General features: G+C 35.7%; 1 protein-coding gene across 4 annotated transcripts in view; it reads right to left on the reverse strand.

Annotated features, from left to right (window-relative positions):
• Nucleotides 1-26,695, reverse strand: part of CNTN5 (contactin 5) — a 678,106-nt gene that overhangs the window by 52,560 nt on the left and 598,851 nt on the right. For all 4 annotated transcript variants that reach the window (XM_055802997.1, XM_055802998.1, XM_055802996.1 and 1 more), the window contains 3 exons: nucleotides 18,889-19,016; nucleotides 17,793-17,968; nucleotides 4,100-4,220 (listed from right to left, as the gene is read on the reverse strand). In XM_055802997.1, coding sequence (XP_055658972.1) covers nucleotides 4,100-4,220; nucleotides 17,793-17,968; nucleotides 18,889-19,016 — 425 coding nt within the window. The remainder of the gene's footprint in view (nucleotides 1-4,099; nucleotides 4,221-17,792; nucleotides 17,969-18,888; nucleotides 19,017-26,695) is intronic.

Consider the following 26,695-nt stretch of genomic DNA (forward strand, 5'->3'; position numbering starts at 1 on the left):
AACTTGTGATGATGGATTACAGTTTTTTAGAACTATGTTTTTTACAAGAAAGGCTTTTTGAATTTAGGTAGTAGCCTATCTGAATATAAACAGATGATGTCATGCATGTCAGGACAGCAGACCTCTGAAGGTCACTGTTGACTAACATGAGACTACTGAAATACTGCTCATTTCACAACCCGCTCCAAGATTAAAATGCAAGACACTTAAGCTGGAAAGCTAATGTACTGCCTGACAGGTCCAGCTGCCAGTAGAACATCTGTTTCTGATGAAATACTCATTATTGGTAGCATTAGAAAAATGAAACAGAAAGAGGAAAAAAATAAGTAATCGGGGCTAGAAAAACAGCATTTAAGGAGCAGAGAAATTACTAGGGACCACTAAAAAGTTGTTTCTTACTTTAATAGACCTAGTTTAATCACATTTTCAAAACATTTAGAAAAGCATTTATGTTTTGTTTTGAGTAGTATGCACTGATGGGGCTTGAATCTTGATTTTGTCCAAACATGATCTAGAGTATCTTTTCATATAGTTTTGAAGTGTTCCTGAAAGAGATTCACTAGATAAATATCATAATGAAAATACTGTTAGTTGTGTATTTCACTGCAACTTACCTAAAATCAAGACCTGTGAGGTAAGGTAGTGAATTTTAAAACAGTTTGAAAATAGTTTAAAAAAGATCTGTAGCTCATTGTAGAAAGCTGCAGAATAGAAATTTGCTGCTGTCTTAATTTCTTCTGCACATGTGCACACACACACATTTACATACATATGTAGTCAATTCAGAAATCTTCTTGTACCATTAATTACCTTCTTGTAAGTAATTAGACCCAAAAGAATTGAGTTTTATTTGGCACTACTCATTCTCTGTTCTTCAGATTGTCTTTCACTGGTAGACATTTTTGTAATTAAACTTCTACTGTATAATGCAGAACAAAAAAGAACAAGGGTGAAAATAGTGACAGTTAGTTACCTGCTATATATTCAAGCAACCTTCCAATAAAGTAACTATCAAAAGTGTCTTCAAAAAAGATAAATATGGTTTAAGGATACTGCATGCTTTCTCTGTAATAAATGGTACTGAGACACTGCAATGGCTTGAAAATGCAGTGGTGAATGTCTGTCTCTTGAAGATCAGCATGCGAGTTGTGAGCAATAGGAACCTGTAAATAGTTTGTTCCTCTTTACTGCATCTGAAGAGGCTGCAGCAAGGTATTACAAAGTTCTAGAAAACTGTCCTTTGACTTAAAAATAATGCAGCAGCGGAATACATAATTCAGTATAAATTTAGTAAGCTTACTAATAGCAATAATTCTGATATTCATGAATATCTAAAGGATGGAAAATTAGATTATTTTAATGTAATTTACTCTTCATGTCCAATGTATTTCCTGTAGAAATGGTGGAAGCAGAACATTTTTTGAATTAAAAATTACAATGATATATTAAAAAAACCCACCCTACATGTTCCTTACAATATAACTAACATTTGAAATGCTGTTGTATGGTGGTATGATACTATCAGCGTTCAAGACTGGCATTTTCTGTAGAGGCAAAAGGAGAGAAAGGTCAGAACAAGGATGTGCTGGAACTTTTCTTGCATCAGTACTTCTAACAGTTCATAACAAAGGTTCTACTATCTCAGTTTGGCCATGGGCTGCAACATTTCAAACACAAAGATGTTTTGTAATATGCCTAAAATGAAATTATTTTACCTAGAAACTCTACTGGAAATAAAGAATAACATAGGTTTGGATTTCAGACTTTACTGCATAGTGGCAATGGGTTTTCTTCATAGATGATGGCTTCCTCTGTCAGGTGGAATTCTTCAGAGTTTACTGAAATACTTATTGAGACATCTGTTGCTCATGGTGTCTTCTCCTAAGCAACGTCCAGTACCTCCAAAAGCTAAACCTAAAGAAGTTTGAAAGGTGCTGCAATTTGGGATCATCAGACAGTGTCAAATTGCACTGAGTGCACTCTATAAACTGAGATAGGGGGAGAAAAAAGAATTAGAGATACTGAAATTAAAATGAAATGCCTGTAGCAGTATATGAAGAGATAGATTAGATTTTCCTAAATATTCTGGATCTTTGAAATGCTGAAGTTTATAAAGAGTAATCATTAGCAACTCTGTACTGAATGTTTTAAACATTTTCTGGAATACAAAACAAAACCATCCTACATTTTTTGGTGAAAGAAATACTGGCATTATTCTCTTTTGCATAAGTTTTACAGATATCTTAAGGAAATTAACTACTTCAGCGAACCAAACATATCCTATAGTTCCATGAAAACTGAATTTTACATCGGACAAAAGAAGTCACACAGTATAAAGCATTTTGTGAAAGCGAAGCAAACATTTCTTACTGTATCTTAAAATTATCAAATCATAGACTCAAGAAAAGGAAAACATTGTAAGCAAATTATATTTGAATTTAAATTCCATTAAAAAGCACTTGCAGTTTTCATTTCATCAGCAAGGTGGCATGGTAATGAGACACCCACACGCATACATTCTGATACTGCTTACAATGCCCTTTCTTTTTTTTTTTAAATCTCAAATCTGTTCCTCAGAGAAGCATTTATTTTCAACACCAAATTCAATAAACTCATTTATATAACCAGTACTCTTAAAAAAATAATTTTGTGTCCAGTCTGCAGTCTCCTCGATAATAGTAAACTCAGAGATTTTTTGTCACTGATAAGCTTAATGGCATTAAAGTTGAGATTTCCTTGCCTATCTGTAGAGCCTCCAGCTCCTCTCTGAGCGAGGTAAAGGTAACACAAAAGGCCCTGCGTAACCTGCAAGGATGAATCAGATTTCATAAGGCAGCTAAAATGACATTATGTGTCTGTGTTGAGGCAACTGAATACCACCATCCTTATAGCGCCATAGCTCATAGAAATCTGATGGTCCTCAAAGTGACTTTATGGAAATATTTAACAGCTACTTTCATCACAATGTGAAGAGCCCTGCAGTCAGCCAGAAACATTCCTTATCATTTAAAGCATATATTTGTCCTAAAAGCAATGGGTACAAACATCTCAAATCTAAAGTTGTGGTGGAATAAATGTTTTTGAAAGATTATAATCTCTAAATAATCTTGATTTTTTTTTATCTGGAGTTTTTCAAAATTTAATAAAATGTCTAGCTTGATTTATGCTTCCAAAAATGTACAATCTACAGTAACGCTATCCAGCTGTGCTGCTGAGCAGGGATCCACCTATCCTGGCATTGCAGGACTCACCAGTTGTAATGCCAGTTAGTGGGCTCTGATGCTGGTAAGTCAGCCCTCTGGTCCAGTCAGGCACTGAACACATGTGTGAGTACACACACACACACAAGTAGTGCAGAATGCAGAAATACTCTGCTTAACAGAGTGCACATAGTGCTAATACTCTGCTTTATTGTAAACTAGTGGGTCTGGGATATGATACGGGATGTGATCTGGGGTCCTGCAGGGCAATGGCTCTGTGCTCCTGTGCATAATCAGGAACATTAAATGACAGGTAAAGCAACTCAACAGATGACAGATCTGAGTCTAAAGATGCAGCCAAAATTTGGTGGTGACAATTCCACGTCTGAATAAAACCAAACCCATGTCATATTATGGGCCTTTTGGTTCCTTGCTCATATCTATTTTAGAAAAGGCTGCACGGTCCCTCCTCCTCTTAGGAAGCGAATGAATATTCCTAAACCATTAAAGCTGAGAGAATGGCTTGACCATAAGATGAAATGTAAAGCATTACATAAAAAAAACACAGACTCAGCCTACCCACCTTACACAGGCTTTGTCTACACCTTGACGCCACTTGTCTACATTTTGACTGATCTGGTATACCTTTTGTGCTATTACCTATCTCAAGACTGTATATCCATTAACCAACTGTCTTTTGTTTCTCGTTGTCATGTCTGCAGGTCAGTTTATGGTGAAACTGCTTTCAAAGACAGTAGGTTAATAAAAAATGTTCTCAGTAGTATAAAATCTGAAAAATGATGTGTAGCACGGATGTCCCTGAAACCCACATATTTAAATTTCCTGGTACAATATTTTCTGGTGAGTGTGTTTTCAGGTAACACTGTGAGCATACTCACCCCTAACAAGCAGTTCTGTCTCATCTGACACGGTGTCCGCCGCGGTCTCAACCCTGCAGCCATATCTCCCTGCGTGCATCAGGAGGATGTTTCTGATCATTAAATCTGCAGAGGACGCTTGCTGAAAGGAGGATGAAGTGCCACTTTAAAATTCAGTAAATCTTTGTTCAAGGTATAGTTTACGAGGGTGTTTTGTACAGTTTGAGAAACTCATGATTACAGCTTTCATCTTGCACTGTTTATGTGCCCTAATACCCTCTTTTGAGGATTATCAGAATATTGCATTTATACAATCATTAATAGGGATTAAAGAAGAGGATTTCAGTTTTTTATTAACTTTGACTTTGCTTAAAGCACACCGTGCATATTTGCATGCTCAAAGGAAATTATTCCAAACTAGCACAAAGAAATTCATTAAGGAGATGAACAGAAATATTCTGAATGCAATCAAGACCTCTTACAAATGAAGGGCTCTTTCTTCCTCTTCCTCCTCCCTACAATGCAGTGACATTTGGAGTATGTCTCACTACTGTAATGAAATTAAGATAACTTGAAAGATAATGTTGATCAATTTTTATTAGCACAGAGAAAATTAATACTAAATATGACTGAGGAAATACAGTTTCTCATTTTACCTGTTGAAATCTTTCTGTATTTAAATCTGAAACATGCAATCCCTGAATAAGTGTACATAGAGAACAAGTTCAACGTTTTGTTTTTTAGTATTCTAGCAAACGGTAATTACAATGACCCAAAATCATGATCAGAAAAGAGAAAACTGGAAAGTAGAACAGCCTTTTGGAAGACAAATGTCTTTTGCTAAGAATCTCTGTATTATTTCATAAATTCAAGTGATACTGCTAGATTTTGCATGTAGAAAATCATTGTTTTATCCAGACTTACTGAAGTCAATAAACATTGCTCCATCAGATTTAGGGATCCCTAGCCCACAGGTATTGTTGATTTAAAATAGTCACTACTCAGGGAAAGAGCAGGTAAGTGGGAACAAAAGTCACCCTGACAACACCTTGACTACATTGTGTAGCAATCCTTAAAATGCTTGCAAATTCTTGATTTAATGTGAGCACCAATAATTTTAGCAAATTATTGCATTTTTGTTCCTTTCAAGGCATTTTTTTTCCTCTTAATAGTCAAATGGAAATAATTTTAGCAGATTAACTGAGGATAGATAGATAAAATGTCCTAAAAATATCTCTAAATTACCTTATCATTGCTACTTTGTATGATAACGTGAACGTAAGAGATTTTTTTCAACGTTAATGTAGAGTTTGTATAACATTATATTATAAATTACATATAGTTAATATTTTGGGCATAATTGTGTAAAAATTAATTATGTAACATACAATTACTACAATTATCCAATCTATAAGATATGACGCATAATTTTAATAATTACACAAACAATAATATATCCATTAAAATATATAACATTATATACTGCTGTATTATATAAACCAGTATTATATTCTTCCACTATTGACTATTATATATCTTCAGTTTATATAGTACTATATAAAGTACATATATAATGTATTGTATAGTGTTTAGTACATTTTATAAAATAATATAATGTCACAGGATATAACATATTTTAATAAAAATAATACAATATGGTATATGACTTATATTTACCATATATAGTATAGTATATATGACATTTTAATATCTGATTACTATATAGCTAATATAATATAATATACCTTACATTATATTTTATACAGATGTTGATATGCACTTCCTTTGTGTTTCACTTTAAGAAACTTTTATTGGATATAGGCATTTTCCTTCTCAGATTTTATTTACTTTGCTAACCAAGCAAAGGCTGACAGTCTTTCATTGAATTACATGTTCCCTGTGTCATAATATTCCTGTGCAGTGGTTCTAATTTGAGTCAGTTTGATTGTGAATGAGCAGAATTGTATCCTGCATTCAAAATAAAGTTTTACTACAGGTGTACATGTTGATACTTCTCTAGCTGTGCTGAAATATGCTACCAACTTCACCTGCATTCAGCTTTGGCTGTTTTTTTCGACACATATTGATTCTGTACTCAGGTAGATACACTCAGATCTTTATCCTTAATCATTTGCAAATTATGAAATCCTGCTTTATAACCAGTCGTCCATATGTGCATGACCTTGTGCTTTGAAATACTACATTTCTTGTCTGTTCCTATGTGTTACTTTCATCATCTGCTGTATTGGTAATACGTCCAGTTTTGTACCATACAGTTGTCTTTTCCACACTCTTTTCTGCCAAGGTCATTAAAGACAAGATAAAACAGGATTGGTTCCAAGATCCAATCTTCTATACTTTAGTTTTTCCTTCGAGGCAGAAGAATTCCTTTCCAGCATGCCTTGGCACACGTTCTTCAGCCAATCTTATCTTCATTTGCAGATTTGGAACTGAGCTTGTCGTAATATGCCATGTAGCACCAGGGCAAAATCTTTACCAAAGCACACTCATGCAAAGAAGGAAAAGAGAGGCAGAACATCAAGGCTGCCAGGAAGACCAAAGTGAATGTGGGCATAGTCTATAGCTTTATAACCCTGTAGATCTAAAAGCGTGAATACAATTGTAGTGTTTTGCCTACTAGAGTGTTTGGAGAGAAGATACTCAGACCAGTGAGGTATAATGCATTTCCTGTATTCTTGCTTTGGCATATCAAAATCACAGCAGTGGAAAGAATATCTGAGTACCCTGCAGCTCTAAATGCAGAAGAAGAGCACACAGTTCTACTAGGAACCAAATTCAGGCTACAATGTCTTTATGTTGCCTAGGACAGTAACATTTACTAGCCGTTGAAACATGGGTTGCTCAAGATGATTAGTGATTCTGGTACAAAGCTTTAGCTGCTAGAAGGCCAGAATCAGTCCACATTTGTCCCCTTTTGAGGGTAATTTACATTTAATGTGTGTTTTGTTGTTAAGTGGGAGGAAATGCATAATGGATAGCAACGGTGGTTTCATTGCTCAGGAGCTTTTAAAAATCTTGGCTGTCACTCCAGTTTCTATAGGGTTCATGAATGCGTGAATCCTAATATTCTTATCAGGAAAAATATAAGTATTTCATCTGCACACCTGCGTAACTGGGCAGACAAGCAGCAATTGAAAGAATCATTGCTGTAAGTGGAGAGCAGTGCAGTACAATAGATCCCCATGAAACACATTTATTACAGCTTAACAGGATGTGCAGCCAGCATTGCTTAGGATGTGTGAGTGGAATGAAATTAAACTCATTGTGTTTATACAGATGGATATATGCTCAGACATTAGATTTTTGAGCATGGGAAATAATGGACATTTTCGCTTCCATTCAGATAGGCAGGAGCTATTTTTGAACAGGACCTTTAAAAATACCATATCATTTGCTGTTCAGTGGTATTTATAAAGTGGTCTTTATGAATTTTACAGACTCTTCCAAGTCTTGGAAGACAGATTATTTTGTTGATCAGTTTATCTCGTAATGAGAGGTTCAAGATCACAACAAAGCCAGTGTGTGTGTGTTTAAACTGATGCACTGGCTTTCCGAATCTTAAAAAAGTCTCTGCACCCTGTCATTGCAGCTGCTGCTTAAATTTGAGTGATTACAATGCAGCTTTAAAAAAACTGCTAAGCAGGAATGCAGCAGAGACTCCATTAAGAAAAGATCTAAGGTCAGAAACTTTGTCTTATGCTTTTAGTCTTCTCTCAGTGCAAAAAGATGTAATGCTTCAACAAAAGCAGACACATACTCTCCCCTCTGGGGAAGACAAAAACTGGTGACCTGGATGCAAACAGTGTAGAAAGATCTCTCACCTGGACCAACATGAGTTAGAACAGCCTGGTCTATCAGCAACCATGTGGTCCCAATATTATTCAAAGCTGAAATGGTTAGTGTTTAAATTTTTTTGTCTACATCTAAATTTTGATTTTATTAAGTGTACATTTTTAAAAGCTCCTTTTTATTCCACTAATTTTATGTTTTCCAGTGAAAAGACATATTTTGCAATAAGTGCACTATTTCAAAGTAGCATTTTGTTAGAAAAATCTATATTCCTTGGTGTTCCGAATATCATATATTACCCATTTAGCCAAATATCAAAATCATTTATATTTGTTCAGTATAAACCTCTACTGTGTGGAATATATCTTGTACTTTACCTAAGCCAAGGCTTAAGAAAACCCCCAAAATAAAACAGATAGGTTTAACAGCCAACTTCTAATTATTTTAAGGAAAGCTAAATGTAACCTTCAAGGCCAGCATCAGCCATGGACCTACTGTAACACTCAACACAATCCTGGTCTTCATTAAGCAGTAAATAAATAATAATACAGCTATCAATGCCATCTCTCTAGGAAATGTTTTCTCTAGGAAAACAAATTATTGTATAATTCGTATTATGCTCCTGAGTATCCTATTCATCAGGTTCTGGGAAGCTCCAGTGCTTAGTGCTGTGTCAATCTATTGCTCTCTCTGCTGCAGTGTGGCATGTTATCTGAGGTCATAGCTGTGTCTGCAATGTATCTAATTAGCTATACCTGTAAGGTCTTGTGTGAAGTAATTTTTTACAAGAATTGGTGCCACCTATACATAGCATTTGCTTTTGATGTGGAGATCCTTCCCCAAACTTGAAAAGGCTCCAAGAAGCATGGAATATGCATACTTTGCTCAACATGGATCACCTTGTTGGATTTGCCTTTTGCACCCATTGCCCTAATGCTGGGAATTTACAGTGGAAGGGGGGAAGCCAACTTGCAGAGGAATTACTGTTGGTGAATTAGTACTTCTTCAGCCATCCTACATCCCTACAGAGAGGAAGCTGGGTGTGGATTTTTTCCTTTCCACTTCATAAATCCTAAGAGTTTGCGAGTTGCTTCACAGTAAACTAACCTTTACATCTGGTTCTTCAAGTGAAGAGTATTACTCTTTCTGGGAGAGTGAGTTCATTATTGTGAGTCAGTTGCTAGGAAACCTCCCTGTTAATCTGTCCATTCATTTGCTGAGTTTTTATCTCTAAACCAAGGCCGTTCATTCAGTATCCAACCTCTTCTTTTGAAGGCTTTGCACAAGAACAATCTTTATCTGCCTGCATTTGAAACGGAGCTCACAGTTATGCTATAGTACACGTTCTGAACCTTTAGTAAGTCTCTGCTTACTTCCCTCTGCCTCCTCCATGGAAGAATTAAATGTTGTTTTGCTTATTACACAGTTATATGTTCAAACTACAGAATCACATGTGTAAAATAGATATGAAACCTAGAAACCCTGAATCTTTCTCTTGTCATCATACCAATCCTAGCTTTCACTTAATCTTGTTTCGAATGCTGCTCATTTTCCACATTGATCGTCATACTTCCCTTCCACACTTCAACTGCAGTCCTGTGAACACAGCTCTGATTTATCTTGGAAAGAGGGACAAAAAGACAAGGAAGTTCAAAATACTGGGTAGTCAATAGAGATGCTGTGGCAACTCACAGCTCTCGCCTTCTGCATGCAAAGGCCTGGGTTCTAGAAAGGCTGCCTGTCATTGTGCCGAGGATTCAGGCTGGGAACTCAGCCTGGACAACATGCGGTGAAAATTGTCTCTCTGCGTGGGAAGAGCATGTCTAAAAGGGGTAGTGAGACTATTATAAATGATCATGGTTCCACAAAAGCTTAAATCAATGGCAAAAAAAGACCAGGCAAACACTGACTGCCATTGCAAAAATACTTTTATGATGAAAGCCTAAGGGGTGTTTCAGTCACTTCTTTACTGTGCCTACAGGGGTTTACTGAGGCTTGCTTGCTGTCATCTAAATCGCTTGACAGTGAGAGGTGAAGATGCTTTCTACAAAGTGGTTTCTATACAGAAGAGAATTCTTGGGAGGTACAAAAACTTAAAAAGCACCTAAATATTTTGTAAGCTGATATTCTGTATAAATTGAAAACAGTAAAACAATGGTCTATAATTAAATGGGACTGAGACATAATCCTAAACAAGAATGACCTGCACTGTTAATGCTCTCTTGTTCAGCTTAAATGATTACTTAAAATACATGGGTGTTTTTACAGATAACACATATTCGTTTAATTCCTCACTCATACATTATTTGATGCAGAAAAAGAGCCTTAATTAATGAAATTCAGTCAGATTAAATAATAAGAAAATTACTTCCCAGTTGAACCTTGATTATTTGACATATTTGATTAGCAATGGAGTCTATTTTTGGTGAATTTATCTGAAGCAAACTAATGACCTTACAGAATAACTTCATGGCAATGTTTGCTTTGTACCATCAACAGTAAGTGAAAAATAGCAATACAATAAAGCTCTTTTAAATTATGCTGACAATTTATATGTGCATTATGAAGGATTGTTGACTTCAAGCCAACTTCTGTTCATAATACATTTAGGACAATTTAAGTGCCATTTCATGCAAATTCTCAGCTTTGAACATACCAACCACTTGCCTGTTCACTGCTTATGATATTTACAAATTGCAAATATTTAATCTGTTAAAAAGCAGCAGATTTCTCTGTTGATATAGTCATAATGGAAGATTATATTCTGAGTTCTGTCTTTTAATCATATAAGCACATTTGGAACAAAGAAGATGAAAATAATGTGATTAGTTTTGTTGTGATTAATGGCATGTGGTAGTATAATAATGGTGGTATAGTAGTATCCAGCCTGATGCAGGCTGACTGAGGGATACCTGATAATACACAAGTTGGATTTTCCCCATCTTTAAGAAGTAAAAAAGATGTTTTTCAGGTTTGTGAATCCATGAGTTTCCAGGGGATGTGTGGACCCTTCCAGTGCCAGTATTTTTGAGCAGTTTGTATGGAGAAAGCAAGAATAATGAGAACGATTGTTTTGGGTGAGCACTGGTGACTGGAAGTGGATGCCAGAGAGAATTGGGAGTTGGATAGGGAGGAGTTTAAAGTGCAGCTTGAATTGTTGCCAATGAGTTTGATTAATTTTATGGAGAGAAGGCAGAGGAAGGGATGAAGTTAAATGAATATCAGATGTCAGGTAGCATGTAATGTACCGGGATAGATTTGTGAAATCTAGGGATTAAAGAAAACATAGAAAAAGTATTGAAAATGAGAAGGAATGAGAAAAAAAGATGGTATATGAAATGGCAAGCTTCAGGACAGAGAGACCCACTATACTCATGTTGGTAAATTCGTGTTCTGCATCTGAGTTATTATTAGGAGGAGAAAAAAGCAAGACAAGACCAAATAATATGGGGTACCTGTGCTCCTGTTTACAGATGCAGAAAGAGGAAAAAGAAGAGCATGGAGCTACATATATGATTTGAGTGGAAGGGTGGTGATAGTGATGCGTGAAGATGATAGAAACGAAAGCAAAACTCATCTGGGATAACTGTCTCCTTTTGAGAAGACATCACAAAAGGAATCATGGAGAGCAGACATGTGATTGGGATTTCATTAGTGTGCAGCACAAAGAATGTTGTGACAGCCTTACGTGATCAGAGATTTACTAGCAGGGTCTGTAGATGATGGCACACATCAGCTCTAGCAAAGAAAGCTACATAGGTGAGAAATAAAAAAGTCTATGAGGAGAGAGAGAGAAAAGGAAAATGGAAAACTCTTCTTGGTGCCTGGCCAGAAAAAGTATTCTCCTCTTGGGGCTCTCTCCAGTGCACTAGGTGGAGATGAGAAGGATTATTTTTTGCCTTTTTTTCCCCTCTAGTGCTGTGATCTTTTCTTTGGGACCTACTTAAACTTGCTATATGTTAATGTTGATTGGAATATGTTAATTAAGAGTAGTTGTAGCACAGTGATTGATTGTTAAGCTTCTTAGCATGTGCATTGTTGGATAACATTTATGACGTATTTACATGACCATTATGTACTTTGCTGCACACTGTGGTTGAGTTTACAAAACAAGAGACAAAGAAAGGGGGCAGGAGGGAGGTGTGAGTTTCAGGCCAGTGGGAGCTTCTTCCTATGAGACCCCACCATGACAATGTGGCTGGGGTTTGCAAGTGCAAGGCCATGAGAACAAAGCCAGAAGACCTGCAGCATAGGAACTGCAATGCAAGAATACTGCCAGGAAGGCTCTGGAAAACACTGCCACAGCAGCCTGGGAGAGAGGCTGCAGAGCTGCAAGTGAAAAATGGGCAGCAGTGCTGCAAATGGAAGGACTTAGCATTAAGGCGGCGGGTATTGACCAGGTGTTCAAACAATCAGTTGTGCTGTTATAACCCGGATTAAAACTGTGCCGAGCAGTTAAACGATCCATCAGCTGCAAGTAAATGGGGGAAAGAATGCATTAATTAAATGTCTTTTATTTACTCCAAGAGTTTTCTCTTTAGAATGTTTCTTGTAAACAAGGAAAGGTACAAAATACCTTGATAGAATAAACTAGTGTAAAAACTATCTGACTGTATTTCATTACTCTTCTATTACAGTCAGTTTTTAATAGTGATTGGTATTCAGGAATGTTCAGAGACTGGCATTTTCCAAAATGCTCAGTTATCTCCCTCCTCTACAGTAAAATTAAATAGAAGAGAGGCTACTTATCGCCTCTGTCTTTTACTCTCTGCTCATAGCCAAAGCCACAGCACTTGGGCATACCGGTTTACGTACTTGTTTAATTCTAGGAAAAGTTTGGAGTATACCGTTCTAATGCAGCATGCGGGTGTTATCTATAAATTGAGTCAGTTCCCTGGGACTGTTTGTATCCTGGAAGCAATGCATGGTAAAATGCATTATTAGACCATAGTCATCATTGTGTTCAGATTTTGGGTTGTATTTAGCAGTCATAAAAGACACATTTCAAAGTTTTTTTGACCAGAAATCGCTGTTCCATTTTGCATCCTCCTTAGTTTACAAGACATTTATGTTACCAGTTGACAACATTTTTTTTTTTTATTTTGAAACTGCTTCTGATCACTCAAGTATTTAATGGCTGTGGCATGACAAATGGGCAAAACCTGGTAATGAGCACAGGGCTGAAATGTCTGGAGATTTGAGTTGACAGTAATGGCTGTGTTCAGCCTCTTCCATCAGTGGGAAAGTATTGTGATAAATAGTGAAACAAATTGATCTCAAGGAGGTTGATACAGCAGCATTACCCTGTACAGAAAAACTCTGTGCATAGAACACATCTCTTCTGGAAGACCTTTGACAACTATTGCTGTTCTCAGTATGGAGAGGAGGGAGGGTGTTAGATAAAACTCTTATTTAATTAGCCTTGTTTGGTTTAATGTGCAATAAAAAGGAAATATATTAATATTAGCAGCTTGCTGTTATAGTTGATTTTATGTAGTATAGAACTCAGTGCTACCTATTTAATCTTAACTTCTAACATATGATTAAATTACTAAAACAAATAAAGGAGACACTTGAAAATGTAAGGAAAGGTGCAAAGTTATGATCTCTCACAGGTTTTAGGTTATCAGATTGAAGTCTCCAGTGCTAGACAGTAGTTAATGAATTGTCCAGTCTGTATTTACTGGCCTTTTCTAAATGAAACCATAGATTTCAATTCACTTCCATGTGAACAACTGACCACTGTAAAATAGAACATGACAGGTTGTGTTTATTGCTTCCCATGGTGGCAGTTTCAGTTAAGATCAAAGACCAAGAAGATATTGAGACTAAGTCACTTTCCTGCGTCTGTAATGTACTCGTGAAGGTCAAGGTGAGGGTCACTAAGAGCAATGCTGCTGCTTACCAGTCTGTGGATAACCACAATAAATCATTTTCCTTGGCTGCCATAAAAACAATATTGTCTTTCAAACACAAAGCTGGAATATTGATAGCTGGATGAAAATCTACTTGTAAAATCAGCTAGAAAAGGGATACCTCTAGGACAAAATTAAGGAGATCTTAGATCTTAGAAAATTCTGAATAGACTTTGAACAAGATTTCTGGATTTGACGCAAAGCACAGCAAATCAAAGCTACCCTAATAAAAATAAGCAAGTCTATTTTTTTTTTTTGTGCACAAGTGCTCACTGGTGTTGCTAGAAAGAAATTTTGGCAATTCAGACTTCCATGCAAAGCTGTTTCTATTAGTTACACTGGTTGCCCCTCAAAAAACCTAGTGTTATTGAGTCTTTTGGTAGACATAGTAAGACTTTTCTAATGCCAAAGGTTCTGCTACTGAGTGTATGCACAACATTTGGGAACTTTTCCTTTCCTGGAATGCAGTCTGCAGCTGTCACTCCCGTAGAGTTTGGTCTCTTTTCCTTAAGATTCCCTTCATGCACAGCTTTGTTACACTTGACAACCTTATCACAATTAGTCTCTTGCCAGGCAAGTCCCTGAAGTATCTAAATTGCTACAGGTACTAAATCCTTGATAGCTCAGTAAATAACAGCAAAAATGGCTTCCATTTGTAAAAAAATTAGTTCTCAGTATGAAAAGTGATAACACTTTTTTTTTGGGTATAAAAGCTACAGATAAAATTCAAAAACAAGCAAAGCAATATATATTACTAAGACAAGCTTTTCCTTTTCCTTTTAATTTTAATTGCTATGGAGCATGCAATTTTATCAAATCAAAATTTATCTACAGCCCAAACAAATGTTACTTTGGTGGTAGCTTTTATAACACTGCATTAAGCATCAGAATGTTCATCATACTTAACACCCGGGTCTGCCACAGTGAAAGTATGAGGTATGCAACCAGTGGTGAGAGGCTGACAATGGTTTTATTATTAACAAAACCCATTCAAATAATGTTCAATTTGTCAGGCTTTCAAACAAATAAACAAAACCCAAACAAACCTGAACATTTCTTTATCTGATGAATTATCAGTGCATGCAGAACAAACTGCGTGTATAATTCTGTATCTTCATGTGCACAAAGGATATTTTTCTTAAATGTACTGTATTAAAAAGCATTTTGTTCAGGATAACTCACACAATTAAAAAATATTTCATTTTGAAATGCAAAATAAGGGATATAGATGGAATTCGGTCAGATCTCAAGTTTACTTTAAGTTCCGTTTTTCTGCACCCTTAAATTTGTGTCTTTATCACATTGTGTATCACTCCTTTGACAGTGGATAGGTTAAAGGAGATTACATGGCAGAAGAAACAGAAGAGTTTTATTTTCTCTTGCTTTCCCCTAGTACCTGTCATGCTTTAGATTTTAGCAAAGAAACACAAGAAATACATTTTCATCCTTGTGATTAATTTCACATGCTTATGTGGTCAACAGAAATGATAATGAGATACAATTGACAACATTCCACAAATGAGTAGTTATGGGAATTATGGGTAATTATGGAATTATGAGGCTTTGTGTCAAACCACACAAAAAATTGTGGTATTACCACAATCACTATTTTTGACTTTTTCATCTCTCAACTAATTAATCTTCATTCTGGGACAATGCAAAAAGTCAAGAAATGCCTTTTGGGGAAGGGACATTACATATATTGTAACTACTGCTTTCAAAGAGGGAGAAGGTTGTGTCATATTTTGTTTCCAACTGCATTCACAAAAATTCATGTTCTAAAAGGGTCATGTTTTGTTACCTCTGTTCTGAAAAGGAGTGTCCCCCTCCCCATCCTGCCTGTAACATGTTAATAATATTTTCAGCCCTGTTCTAGTTGATCCAAGCCTTTCTGTTCTCTCTTTATAGTGAAAGCCAGAAAAAAAAAAAATAAATCTTGACATTTAAATGAGTTAGGAAGGCAACTAAATGAAGTATAGCTTGACCATCTCTTGTGTGAGCAATCTTGTAAAGGCAAATGAAGCTAGTCTAAAAATACCAGGGTCTGATGCTTCATTTTGGTATTTCTTTATAGTTTCATAGTATTTCACTATTTCAACACTGGTTTAACAGTAACAAGGTAGGATCTGATTTTGCAGTCTTTTGCAAAATGTACAATACATTCTTGTCAGCTTGATTAATTTTTTTTTGTTTGTTTGTTTCTCATCAGGTTAAGTTTGCTGTTGCAAAAAAGTATGTTTTAGGAGAAAAAAATTGCTTGCATGCCTCTGAAAAGAAAGGTGACAGATTTTAACTTAATAAAAATGGGTTTTTAATACACTTAGTCATCTAGACATTACTGACTCCATTATGAGCGATTAGTACTATTTTTACTTAGTAAAGTAGCAGTGACTGAGTAGCATCACAGTGTGAAGGAAGTCATAAACTTGTACTAAAATAGCTGGTTAATCTACCAGGTTTTGGAAAGATTTTTGTTATGTCAGGACAATGAAAGGAATCAGTAATTTCAGTGAGTTTTGCATGTATATTTGTCTGAAAGTAGTCCCAGTGTGTCATCTACCAGGTTCTCAGTTTGAATGAATCTCACTTCTACCAATTTGAGGGCTTTCTCTGGTAGAAATGAAATTAGTGAAGAATTACTGATGAATGATCTACAAAATCCTGTTTTCATAAACCAAATGAAATTACATTAAATTAGCTTTACTTTGAAAGGTGAAATGACTTTGAAAATTTCCTAGCCTGAGGATTTTTCCCAGTGATTGAAAATTCCCTTCAGCACAGAAGATGCTGAAATACACTGAAGGAACCATGTAACACATTTTAGATTTCAAGTTTTTGGAAATTACTTGAAGTTAATTTGTAATCATAGGAGGTTTTCTTGAATCAAAGAAAGTTTAACCTGCAAGTTAAAAAAAAAAGAATGATAGTTTTTCTTCCTGTATATTTAGTGCTGGATTTTGAGTATTGGACTCCCTCAGATGAAGATAAGTATGCTAAGAACCTTCACACTAGGATGGACATTACTAATGCTTTTCAATTAAAAAGCTTATTGAAGTAAACCATTTAAAATAACCCCAAACACCACACCACAAAGTGAATATAGTGTGACTTTCATAAAGGCAAGCAGAAGACTAAATTGATTGCAGCTGACAAGATTTTTAATGCAAAGTTAACTTCACTACATTGTTCTCAAATTACATACATTAATTTTTAAAATTTTCTGAGCTTTGTGAGTTTCATTTTTCTCTGTTAACATAGCATGGACATTTGATTTACATTTCATTAGTGGGAAGATCGAGTAAAATGACTGCAGATTCTATTTCCAAACTTCTTAACATTTAGAGATTTCCTGCTACTACGAAAAGTTCAAACCATTTTACATGGGAAAGGTTTGAATTACTTTATCATACTGTTTGATCATATTAAATTGTTTTTGAATCAAGAGGTAATATTTTAAATTGGTATGCATATTTTATCCATATGATTCTTATTGACTTAAATAACGGTTGCACAGCTAGAATCTACCTCATGCAGCGGAGTTGGAAAATAAAGTATACTCCTTGCTATTCATTCAGATATTAAAATATATGCTAGGCAAGTAAAAGCACTAGGAGGTGAGGGCATTCCAACAGCCGTGTTATCTGTGAGAAAGACATCAATGCTTAGCAGCATCTTTTCTATATTAAAATGAACAGAAGAATTTAAGGAGGATTTGATTTCAACTACTTTCTGTTCCCTCACAAAGATCATCAGATGCCTCATTAATAACAAGATGTATAAGTTTACATTTAATATCTTTTTGATTAAAACTGCTTGAAGTTATTCTAGTGACCTGCAATTTGCATGTCCCCTAGGTAACATTTCTTTCTAACATTAGTGAAACTAGTCATCTTTCAATTTTGTCAGAACTTGGTAAATGGGAGACATGTAAAAGCATGCAAATTTTTATCAGTTCACAGGACACAGATGACAAACACATGGTCACTTACTGCCTTGATGCTTTCAAAGTGTCCACCTTCTTTGTCAAAGTCAATTGGCTGCCCATTGAGAGTCCAATAGAAAGTGACATCGAGTGTGCTGTCATGAAGTGCTTTGCAACTGAGGACAATGCTTTCTCCAACCGTTAACTCTATCTTCTTGGGAGTCAGCTCTATTCTTGTAGGTTCTTGAAATATAGAAGGGTTAGGAACATTTCAATGGAAGTTTAGTTATAGTGGAAGGCTAAAATAGTATGTTCAAGTGCTGATTAGTCTACTCAGCTTGTATTTACTGTTCATTTCAAATACATAGGGTGAAATACTGAAATATATTCATAATGCACATGAAGACATGACAGTGGTGAACAGAAGGTACTGCCAGTTCTATGGAAGCAATAAGGCAGGAACCAAAGCAACAATCTATAGGACTTCTGAGAAGGTTTAATTCGTTTTATTAGTCTTAGAAAAACATGTTAATTATTATTATTTTTTTTAAGGCTGCAGCACCTGAAATCTTGTGATTGCATGAAAATCTCAGTTTTGTCACTGACAATGAAAAAGGATGTTTCCAGGCATACTAAATATAGGAAGAAGTCAAAAGACTTAAACACCTTGAAACAGAAACCACAATCATATGAGAATTTAGCTGAAAAGTGAAAAAAATGTGGTGTAGAAATTAATTACAACTCAGTCATTTGATTATTATTACTGCTATAAGGAGACATCTTTCATTAGATTTTGTATTGATGGTTATTACCTTAATCCTAAACTTCGTTCTCATGCAGAAAGAGGTAGGTGTAACTGAGTTCCTAAAGTTAAAACATGTTAAAAGGGATGTTGATTCTTTTACTTATGTACTATTTATAATCTGAGTGATTATATATGCATACCGATTCTTTTGACATACACCTGTGACATGACCACTGGAGTATACAGTCTGATGCAGGAATGCAATACTTGATCAGAGGGAGGTTACCTCCCCAGCTTGTTGGAAAAGCTTTTTTATTCAGCCTGTTCAATGTTATTGTGTGACTGGCTGGGGATTCTAAGCAATAATGAGATATTAGTAAGGAGAAATCATCATTATCATCAAAGTATTTTTTCATACCTTTAACAGATACCGATGCAATGATTTCTGCAGATCCAAATACATTTACGCTTTGGCATAAGTACCTTCCTTCATCCGATTTGGAAGCATTCAGGATTCGCAGGCTCCCATGTGGAAGAATAGTTATCCTGAAAAAGATAAATACATAAATATATAAATATATCTCCTGTCCTAGCAGCCAGATTTTATGATGACAACTTTTAGAGCTAATAAATAGGATTAAAGACTGCTGCCTCTGTAGCAAGGGATGAGGAAGATGATAATTGAATTCTGTTTCAGAAAGGTTGTAATAAATCCATTTTACTCCTCCTTTCTTTATTCAAAAAGTTTCAGGGAAGCATTAGTGGATTAGTATCCTTTGACACTTATCAGTGGTGAATTTTAATGAACCTTTTGTAAGAATTAAAAAAGGTGATTGTTCATAATTTGTCTTTAAAGTTTCACTGCTATATTATTGTCAAATCACATTTCAATATCAAGCACTGGCTAATCCATTTAGAAAAAATGACCTTAAAAATCAAATCTAAGAGGAATGGGAAGTAAAATGTAAAAGAGAACTAGAAAAAACATAAAATTAATTGTGTCTGGTCAAAATATGATTTATGGCATCACTACACAGTGTAGCATTGGGACTTAAATAATCTCTGCTTTCTTGTATTTCAGCTTTTTTTTTTTCCCTTGACTTGTATGATTGCAGCTTCACTACATCTCTAAGTAAGTAACTGCACTGAAGTATACTCATGAGAAATGTTGTTCAACCATTTACATTTAGGAGTTTCAGATTTTGCCTTTGCTAACACAGTATTAATCACAAAGTCCATGAAGATACATAGAGGTGAAAATTAACACATTTTTTCTGTTCTGAAATGACAACGCCCCTGAATTTATTATGTGTTAAAGCTGCAGCCCTGGAAGAGCTGTAAATAATTGTTGCTGCTTTTCTATCAGAGAAGAACTACAAGCCTAAAAGGAACATGGCAACTCTTACATGGCATTTAAGCCATGCTTGCAGATGTTGTATATCCTTTCCCAGCTTGGGTAGTAGATATGGCTCTCTCAAAGGACTTGGTAGATGTAGGTTGGTGGCCTTCCAGCACAAATGGACACTGAAAGCAGATAATCCTCAGCAAGTGCTTTCAGGTATTACACAGAACTTTAGGAGGATATGAAAAAGAGCTTCCTTCTGTATTTTGAAAGTGAGACATGACCTCTCTCTGTGTTAGAGAAAGAGTCAAAGTAGGTGGGTGGCTCTTCCCCAGAGATGGTTGAATTTTCAGGTCTACCTTTCTAGAGAGGGCTTTCTATCTGTTAATGTACTGACTATCACTCCTTCTGCCAGGAGTTCCCTGTTGAGGATATGATCAGAAATCATAGAGGGTACAGTGCTGTGGTTTGCTTTTGAGAAGTATTTAACCAGGAGTAAGGTGTTTTGATCATCCTGATTAACAGGTCTGGTTTGGGCTCTGCAGCATTCCAAAAAGGAAAGAAACTCCCTTTCTAGGCTGCACATATTAAAATGCAAAGCTGAGTTACCTTTGATTTAAACTAGGAGTGATTTACCAAAGGCTTAAGATTAAATAATGTGCTCAAAGTAAATCACTAATATAAGACTGCATATATATCTTTCTCCTGGAAAAAGAATAACACCCTCTCTTCTCTGTTTGTGTTTGTGAAAAATGGTGGCTTATTATCTGAGGTTTATAAACATTGTGGTGGAGAAAACAGAATTTCATTCCAGTGAATAATGTGCTTCTATTCACTTCAGATGTGAAACCACTCACTGCTCTCAGCAGAGAGACAGAATAAAATAATAGCTTCAAAAGTGAATGGGGCAGAGGAAGGACATACCAACTCTCAAATTCCCTAGCAATCTGATGATGTATGTCCCATCTTGCTCTAAACAAACATGTATCAGTATTTAAGTCACATTTTTTGCCTAAAAGTAATTTTATAGAAAATACCATTATATTAAGCAAATGCCTCTATATCAGAGTTTTGGGGTTGGTTTTTTTTTTTTTCCAACAAATAAAAAGGCCTGAATTTTTGTTATAATATGTCACACCTTTGAAGAAATAATCTGCTTTAGGAACTGACAGTGATGTAAGCTTCCTTCCTTTCCTCTTGGTGTACGTTTTGTTTTCCTATCAAGATGCTCTGTGATCAATGCTCTAAGGATATCGCATCGTTAGTATGACAATAGCCTTTGTAAAACAGTAATAGTTTTCATCAATATACTGTCAACATCAGACAAATGAAAGGGCACTCCTACAGTGTTTACAAATTATAAAAGCTTATACACAGCGTAAGTCCTGATATAAAACTGTTTTTCATTCTGAACTCAGGGAAAAAGAAAGTTAGATGCATGTGGAAGATTATCTAATGAATCTTATACATATTATCAGCTACATTTCTATTTAGCTAAAAGCTCTTGCAATCCATGAGGAAAAGAGTAATCACTCAATCAAAGGAATTGCTAACACATTTACTGGTGAATTATTTGGCTCAGAAATTAATACTTTCCTTAAAATGCCTAACATTCATCTGTTCTCCCATTTTTGGTGTTTGGGAAAAAAGCCAGAGGCTGGTTATGATGGAAACTGAAATGCTTTATTTATTCACATAACACTTGCTGCACACAGCAGGAACATAGACTTTCATAGACTTCCCTGCCAATATCTTTCAGTCACAGAGAGACCACCTGCTTGGTATGTCTACATCCTTTAATAAGAAAATACCACAGCAAAAAAATTTTAGCTTCATAAATAAAAGGGAAGCAAAGATAGAAGAAATAGGGTTGGGGCAGAGCTAAGGATGATTCAGGAGAAAACCTAATTTTTTAATTTGTTAGAAACTGAGGGAAAGATGATGACAGATGAATGGATAGAGAAACGATGGATGAGAGATCAATGTATTTAAGTAGAAGAAAACCTCATTGTAATCACATAAAGGAGATAGATGTTGTCCATTGTTGTCCATTAAAGGACTCTGAAAAAAAAGGCACATGAGCTTAATGTCTCTGTAGAAAAGAGTTTTCATCTGTCTAATAACATGGAGAAAAAGAGATGAGTGTTGATGTCTCAGAGACAATAAGCATGCTGTCTTAAGATCAATAACAACAAAGATTTTAGCAGAAATTGTTAAGAAAGAATAATCAAGATATGACAACAAATGGAGAAGGGATAAAACTCAACAAGATTCAACTAAAGGACACTAAATGAGACTAAATTGTGGTAATACTTAATAAAAATTATTTTTAAAGAGAAATTAAATACATATTCGACCTTCCATGGGTTTCAAGCATGATTTTCACAGTGAAATTCACATGACTGGCTAAAAAGGTTTCATACAGAAATTTAAGATGGTTAAGAAACTGGTTGAATGGAAGAGAAAATATTTTTTTTGAAAGAGAAATGGTTCTTTGTACTATATCTTGTTTTTCATAATGACTAGGATACAAAAAGAAGGATACTAGAAATTTGATGAAATAAGCAGTTCATTGACACAGCAAGATCAGCATATATAAGAGGAGGGCTTTGATGACTCCGAGCACCAGACACATAGAAAAGCAGTGAATGTGGCTCTGAGCTAACGGTACCATGCAGCAAAGGCAAATACAACCTTAGAATATATCAGATACCAACCTGAAGCTTGTTATGGAAGTATTAATACATAAGGTGCTGAAGAAACATAATGTGGAACATAGGAAAATTTTGAGTATCCAGAAAGATTAATTCTAATTGAGCTGGAACTCAGGAGCATTATCAGGATGACCAAGGAAGAAAGAAAACCTTTTGTTCTAGAGGCTGTTTATGAAATCAAAGCTAATGTATCTGCATGTGACATGAGTTTCTGTTTTACATGTTAATTCATGGATCCTGTCAGCAGTCATTGGAACCTCTATTAGCAGTAAAAAAGTTTAGATGCCTAATTCACATTGTAGATATCTACAATCAGCTTTCTCAACCTGGAGCTGAATCTCACCCTCAAATCCTGACTTAGTTCCCCAGATATCTGTTATGACCTAAGGAAATTTGAGGGGCAAAATCCCAGCTGCTCTTCATATGAAGCACATGACTTGGAAATTAGTTTCCCCATTGTCCCCACTTGCTGTGGCTTTGCTTTGTAAAATGAAACAGTCTGAGCACATGAACTTCAACTGATACTAAACTGGGAGTGCATTGCTTTTCAGCTACAAATATACGTCCAGTCTGTGGAATGGGACTAGAACTATTCCGAAGAGAAATTCAGAAGTAGGCAGTGTGGACAGCATTCATTTTTTGCTGCTTCTATTGATCCATCCTACCTGCCCATATAGAAATAGCTGTAAGGTATCCAAGACACCTGCACTGGACAGATAAAGGTGACACAAGACCTAAGAAAGGACTTTGCAGGACTTACACCTTTGCAGCAGGTTTAGGTGTGTCTTTTTGAAGTCTAGATGTGAACCAGGATGCCGCTGTAGGACTCCCAAAGGTCAGCAGGAGTTTGTGTGGAGGTAGCTGACTCAAGCCCATAGAGTAATGTAGAGACGGTCTAAAGAATTAAGGGTTATAAAGTCTGCTAATGATGCTGGTGGTGAGCACCAAGTGTGATACTGGTCTTTGAACTTAAATCGTCGCGCTCTCAAAAATCAATTAACCACAAGCTTCACTACATACTGCATGCCTATGAAGCTAAAAACCCCCAACAAATTAATAATGAAAAGAGCTAAATGGAAATTGAATGTGAATTTCAAAGGGTGTCTGATATCTGTGCATATTACATTTTTCCACTATGATTTTCTTTGAAATAGTGCAGCTGTTGGATGCCTAGCTTGCAAGGCCTGTTTTCTTGTCTAGAGTATCACCAAGTTTGGAAATACATATAACTAGCATTTCTATATTGTCAGTTTTGATAATGACAACGTAACCAGGTAAACTAGGTTTAGAATTGTTACAAAACCATGGAAGCATGAATAAAAGCATAAAATCTCTTCTTTAAGGCTTCAGAATTGGACTTGGATTGACATTGGAAGGCTGCAAAATAGTAATTATAGATTTCAGACAGTATTTCTAAGTGATTATTTTCACTGTAAAAATATTTGCAATCTATTCAAAGCTGTTGTTCAGCAGTAACACTTAAGATTGGAAACATTCTTAGTATGTTTGTTGAAACAAATATGCTTTAGCTAACACAGATTAGTCTTTTCATAGATTTTGGTCTTTTTTTACCAACAAAGCATATACAAGGGAGAGTAAGATCCCTGATAAAAAGTGTGCTGTTTTATCTGGAAGAATGAAAAGTTCATACCATCTCTATATGGGATGTTGGTGTGAACAGAAAGTTCTCTGAGACCAAGCTTCTGCTGAGAAGCTGATGGATGGAAATTAGGCTCATAGGAAATGCTGGATCTTTGCTTATAGGTGGTGTTTGGAAGTCCTTTATTTGTCAGTCAGAAATGCCTTCGCTTAATCAGTGTTTACTGCCAGAGGGGTAAGGAAAATTGCTGATGGAGATGAATGGGGTGGAAGGTCCCCACAAATGTAAACATCTCACGTTGAATGTGAATGATCCTCAGGTTCCTTGAGGCTTCATGTGACTTAGAGAGGACTGAGTCAAATATGATATTTGAGGGTTGCTCATGTGGGGAGTCTGGAAGGCTTTTAAATAAGTTCCCTTTATTTTACAGTATTTTAATTAAAAGGTAGCAAGCTTTTTCCTTTCTGCTGTTTTATGCACAGAAAACTTGAGAGAGTAACTGTAATCTTTGACCTTTTTTTGAGCCTGTCTTTGATAAAGAAGTAGGAAATACAGTCATCATTTCGGTGTTAAAAAAGGATGTCTGTTCAGCCTATCACACTGTTGTGAATACTTTCCCTTTGATTAACTCTTAAGGATAAATTAAATGTATTAATAGTCCAAATGCTTTTACTGCTTTGATGTCTTATAGAAAAAAAAATAATGTATTAATATCTGGTACCACCCACCACAGAAGTTCTCAGACATTTCTTACAGCCAGTAGAGGACATAGTGGTTTAGATGGTGGAAATCCTGAGCAAATTTTATCACCAAGGACAGTTTTACCTTGACCCATCAGGGCCAGGATGTGCATTTGTTCTTCCTATCACATGTAAAATCAGTGAGCAGGGGCTTCCATCAAGATTAAGATAATGAGAAGGTGAAACTCTAATTTTCATTCTGTTGCATCATTCATAGCACATTCTCACAAACAGATTTATTGATGCTGGGGCTAGAAATTGTTTAAAAATTCTGCAGTGGACCCTGGAGTCTGGATGCTAAAGGAAGTGAGTAGGTGAGACAGCAAATGTTATGATTGCTACAGCACCTTCAGGATTTTATTGAGTACGTAGCAGAGACAGTGACAGTGTCTGGATCTTAATAGGAATGAATGCCAGGCAGTTTACACTAGGAGCCTTATAATTTTTAAAGAACAGTTACAGAGTGAGAAAAAATAGATTGTGTGGCTATTTGTGGTGAGGAGGAAGACTTAGCAATGAATTTCTTTATTAGGCTGTACACACTTTTACCTTTCCTTGTTTTCAAATATTTATTTTATTTTATTTTGACTTTATCTTTCATACTAAAGTAAATTTGTATAGGATATTAGAAAAATAATCACAGCCATCAGGAAAACTTCTCAGTTAGTTTAAAGTCTTGCAAGCTTTAACACCCAGTAACTGGGTAAAGGAAAAGTGTAAGTTATTTAAGTGGTTAGGTATTTTCCCCCTGCATTTCTCATTGGGCTTTAAAACCAGGAGCGTGAAATTGTTCGTGTGCATGTTTGAAGTAAGAACTTTAAAGATGCAAATGGAGAGAAGCTAAACTGACTCATTTAGCCTGTGGCTCCTCACAGTGTTCTGATCTGAGCAATCTGTCATTTCACATTAGCTTGGATCTGGGATCTGTCAGTATCCTTTAATGCAGATGACAAGGAATCGGGGCAAGTATTTGTAAATAGTTGAAAACTTTATTTCTCTATGAATGGCTGTGGGCCCTCTCATTTCCCCTTGCTTTCTCTTGCTCCTTCATAATAGATATACAAGTCTTTAACTCTCACAGAAAATGGATGTGAATTATTCCTACGGTAAAACCACTTAAGTAAGCAGAATGCCATCTACTTTATATACATTTTTTATATTATCACCCCAGATAGAGTCTTTTTATTTAAATATTGTTGACCTCATTAGAAAGAAGACTATGTTTGGACCAGTCCCTTAGCAAAACACAGAATTATTTGGATTTACTTCTCTTCAGATTTTCAAACATTTATAATGGTGCAGTTCCTGTGTGTGAATATCTTAGGTCATTTGAATATGCTAAGACTTATCACTAATGTACTGCAAACTACTTCCAGCTCTATTTAAGCTAATCTATGCAAACTGTCTTAAGGCAGTTTTCTTCAAAGGAACCACAACTGGGCATCTCATTTTGTCCTTGCCATTTGCTGCACAGTAACATTTGTGCATAAAATTACAGAGTTCTTGCAGGTCCGAATGGCATTGACATATGTAAATATAATTTCAAGTGGCTAAAAGTCAGTTTTTGATAACAAATGTAGCTTCTCTTCTAAGCACAGGGAATAAGTATGATTTCTGCAGTGTTGCTGAGCAATGAAGGCTGGAAACTACCAATATACAAGAATTAACATTGTCTCTCAGAGTGCTTTTTTCTTTGTGCCAGTAAGCTTGTCATTATTGCTTTTAATGGTGCTTCATATTAATGACTTTTTTCAGACCAGTACTTAAGCACATAGTTTGCTTTAAAGACTCGGTTAATAACATTAATGTCAATGATGATACAAAGATCC

This window comes from Falco peregrinus, chromosome 4, assembly GCF_023634155.1.
Source record: "Falco peregrinus isolate bFalPer1 chromosome 4, bFalPer1.pri, whole genome shotgun sequence".
Lineage (NCBI taxonomy): Eukaryota > Metazoa > Chordata > Aves > Falconiformes > Falconidae > Falco > Falco peregrinus.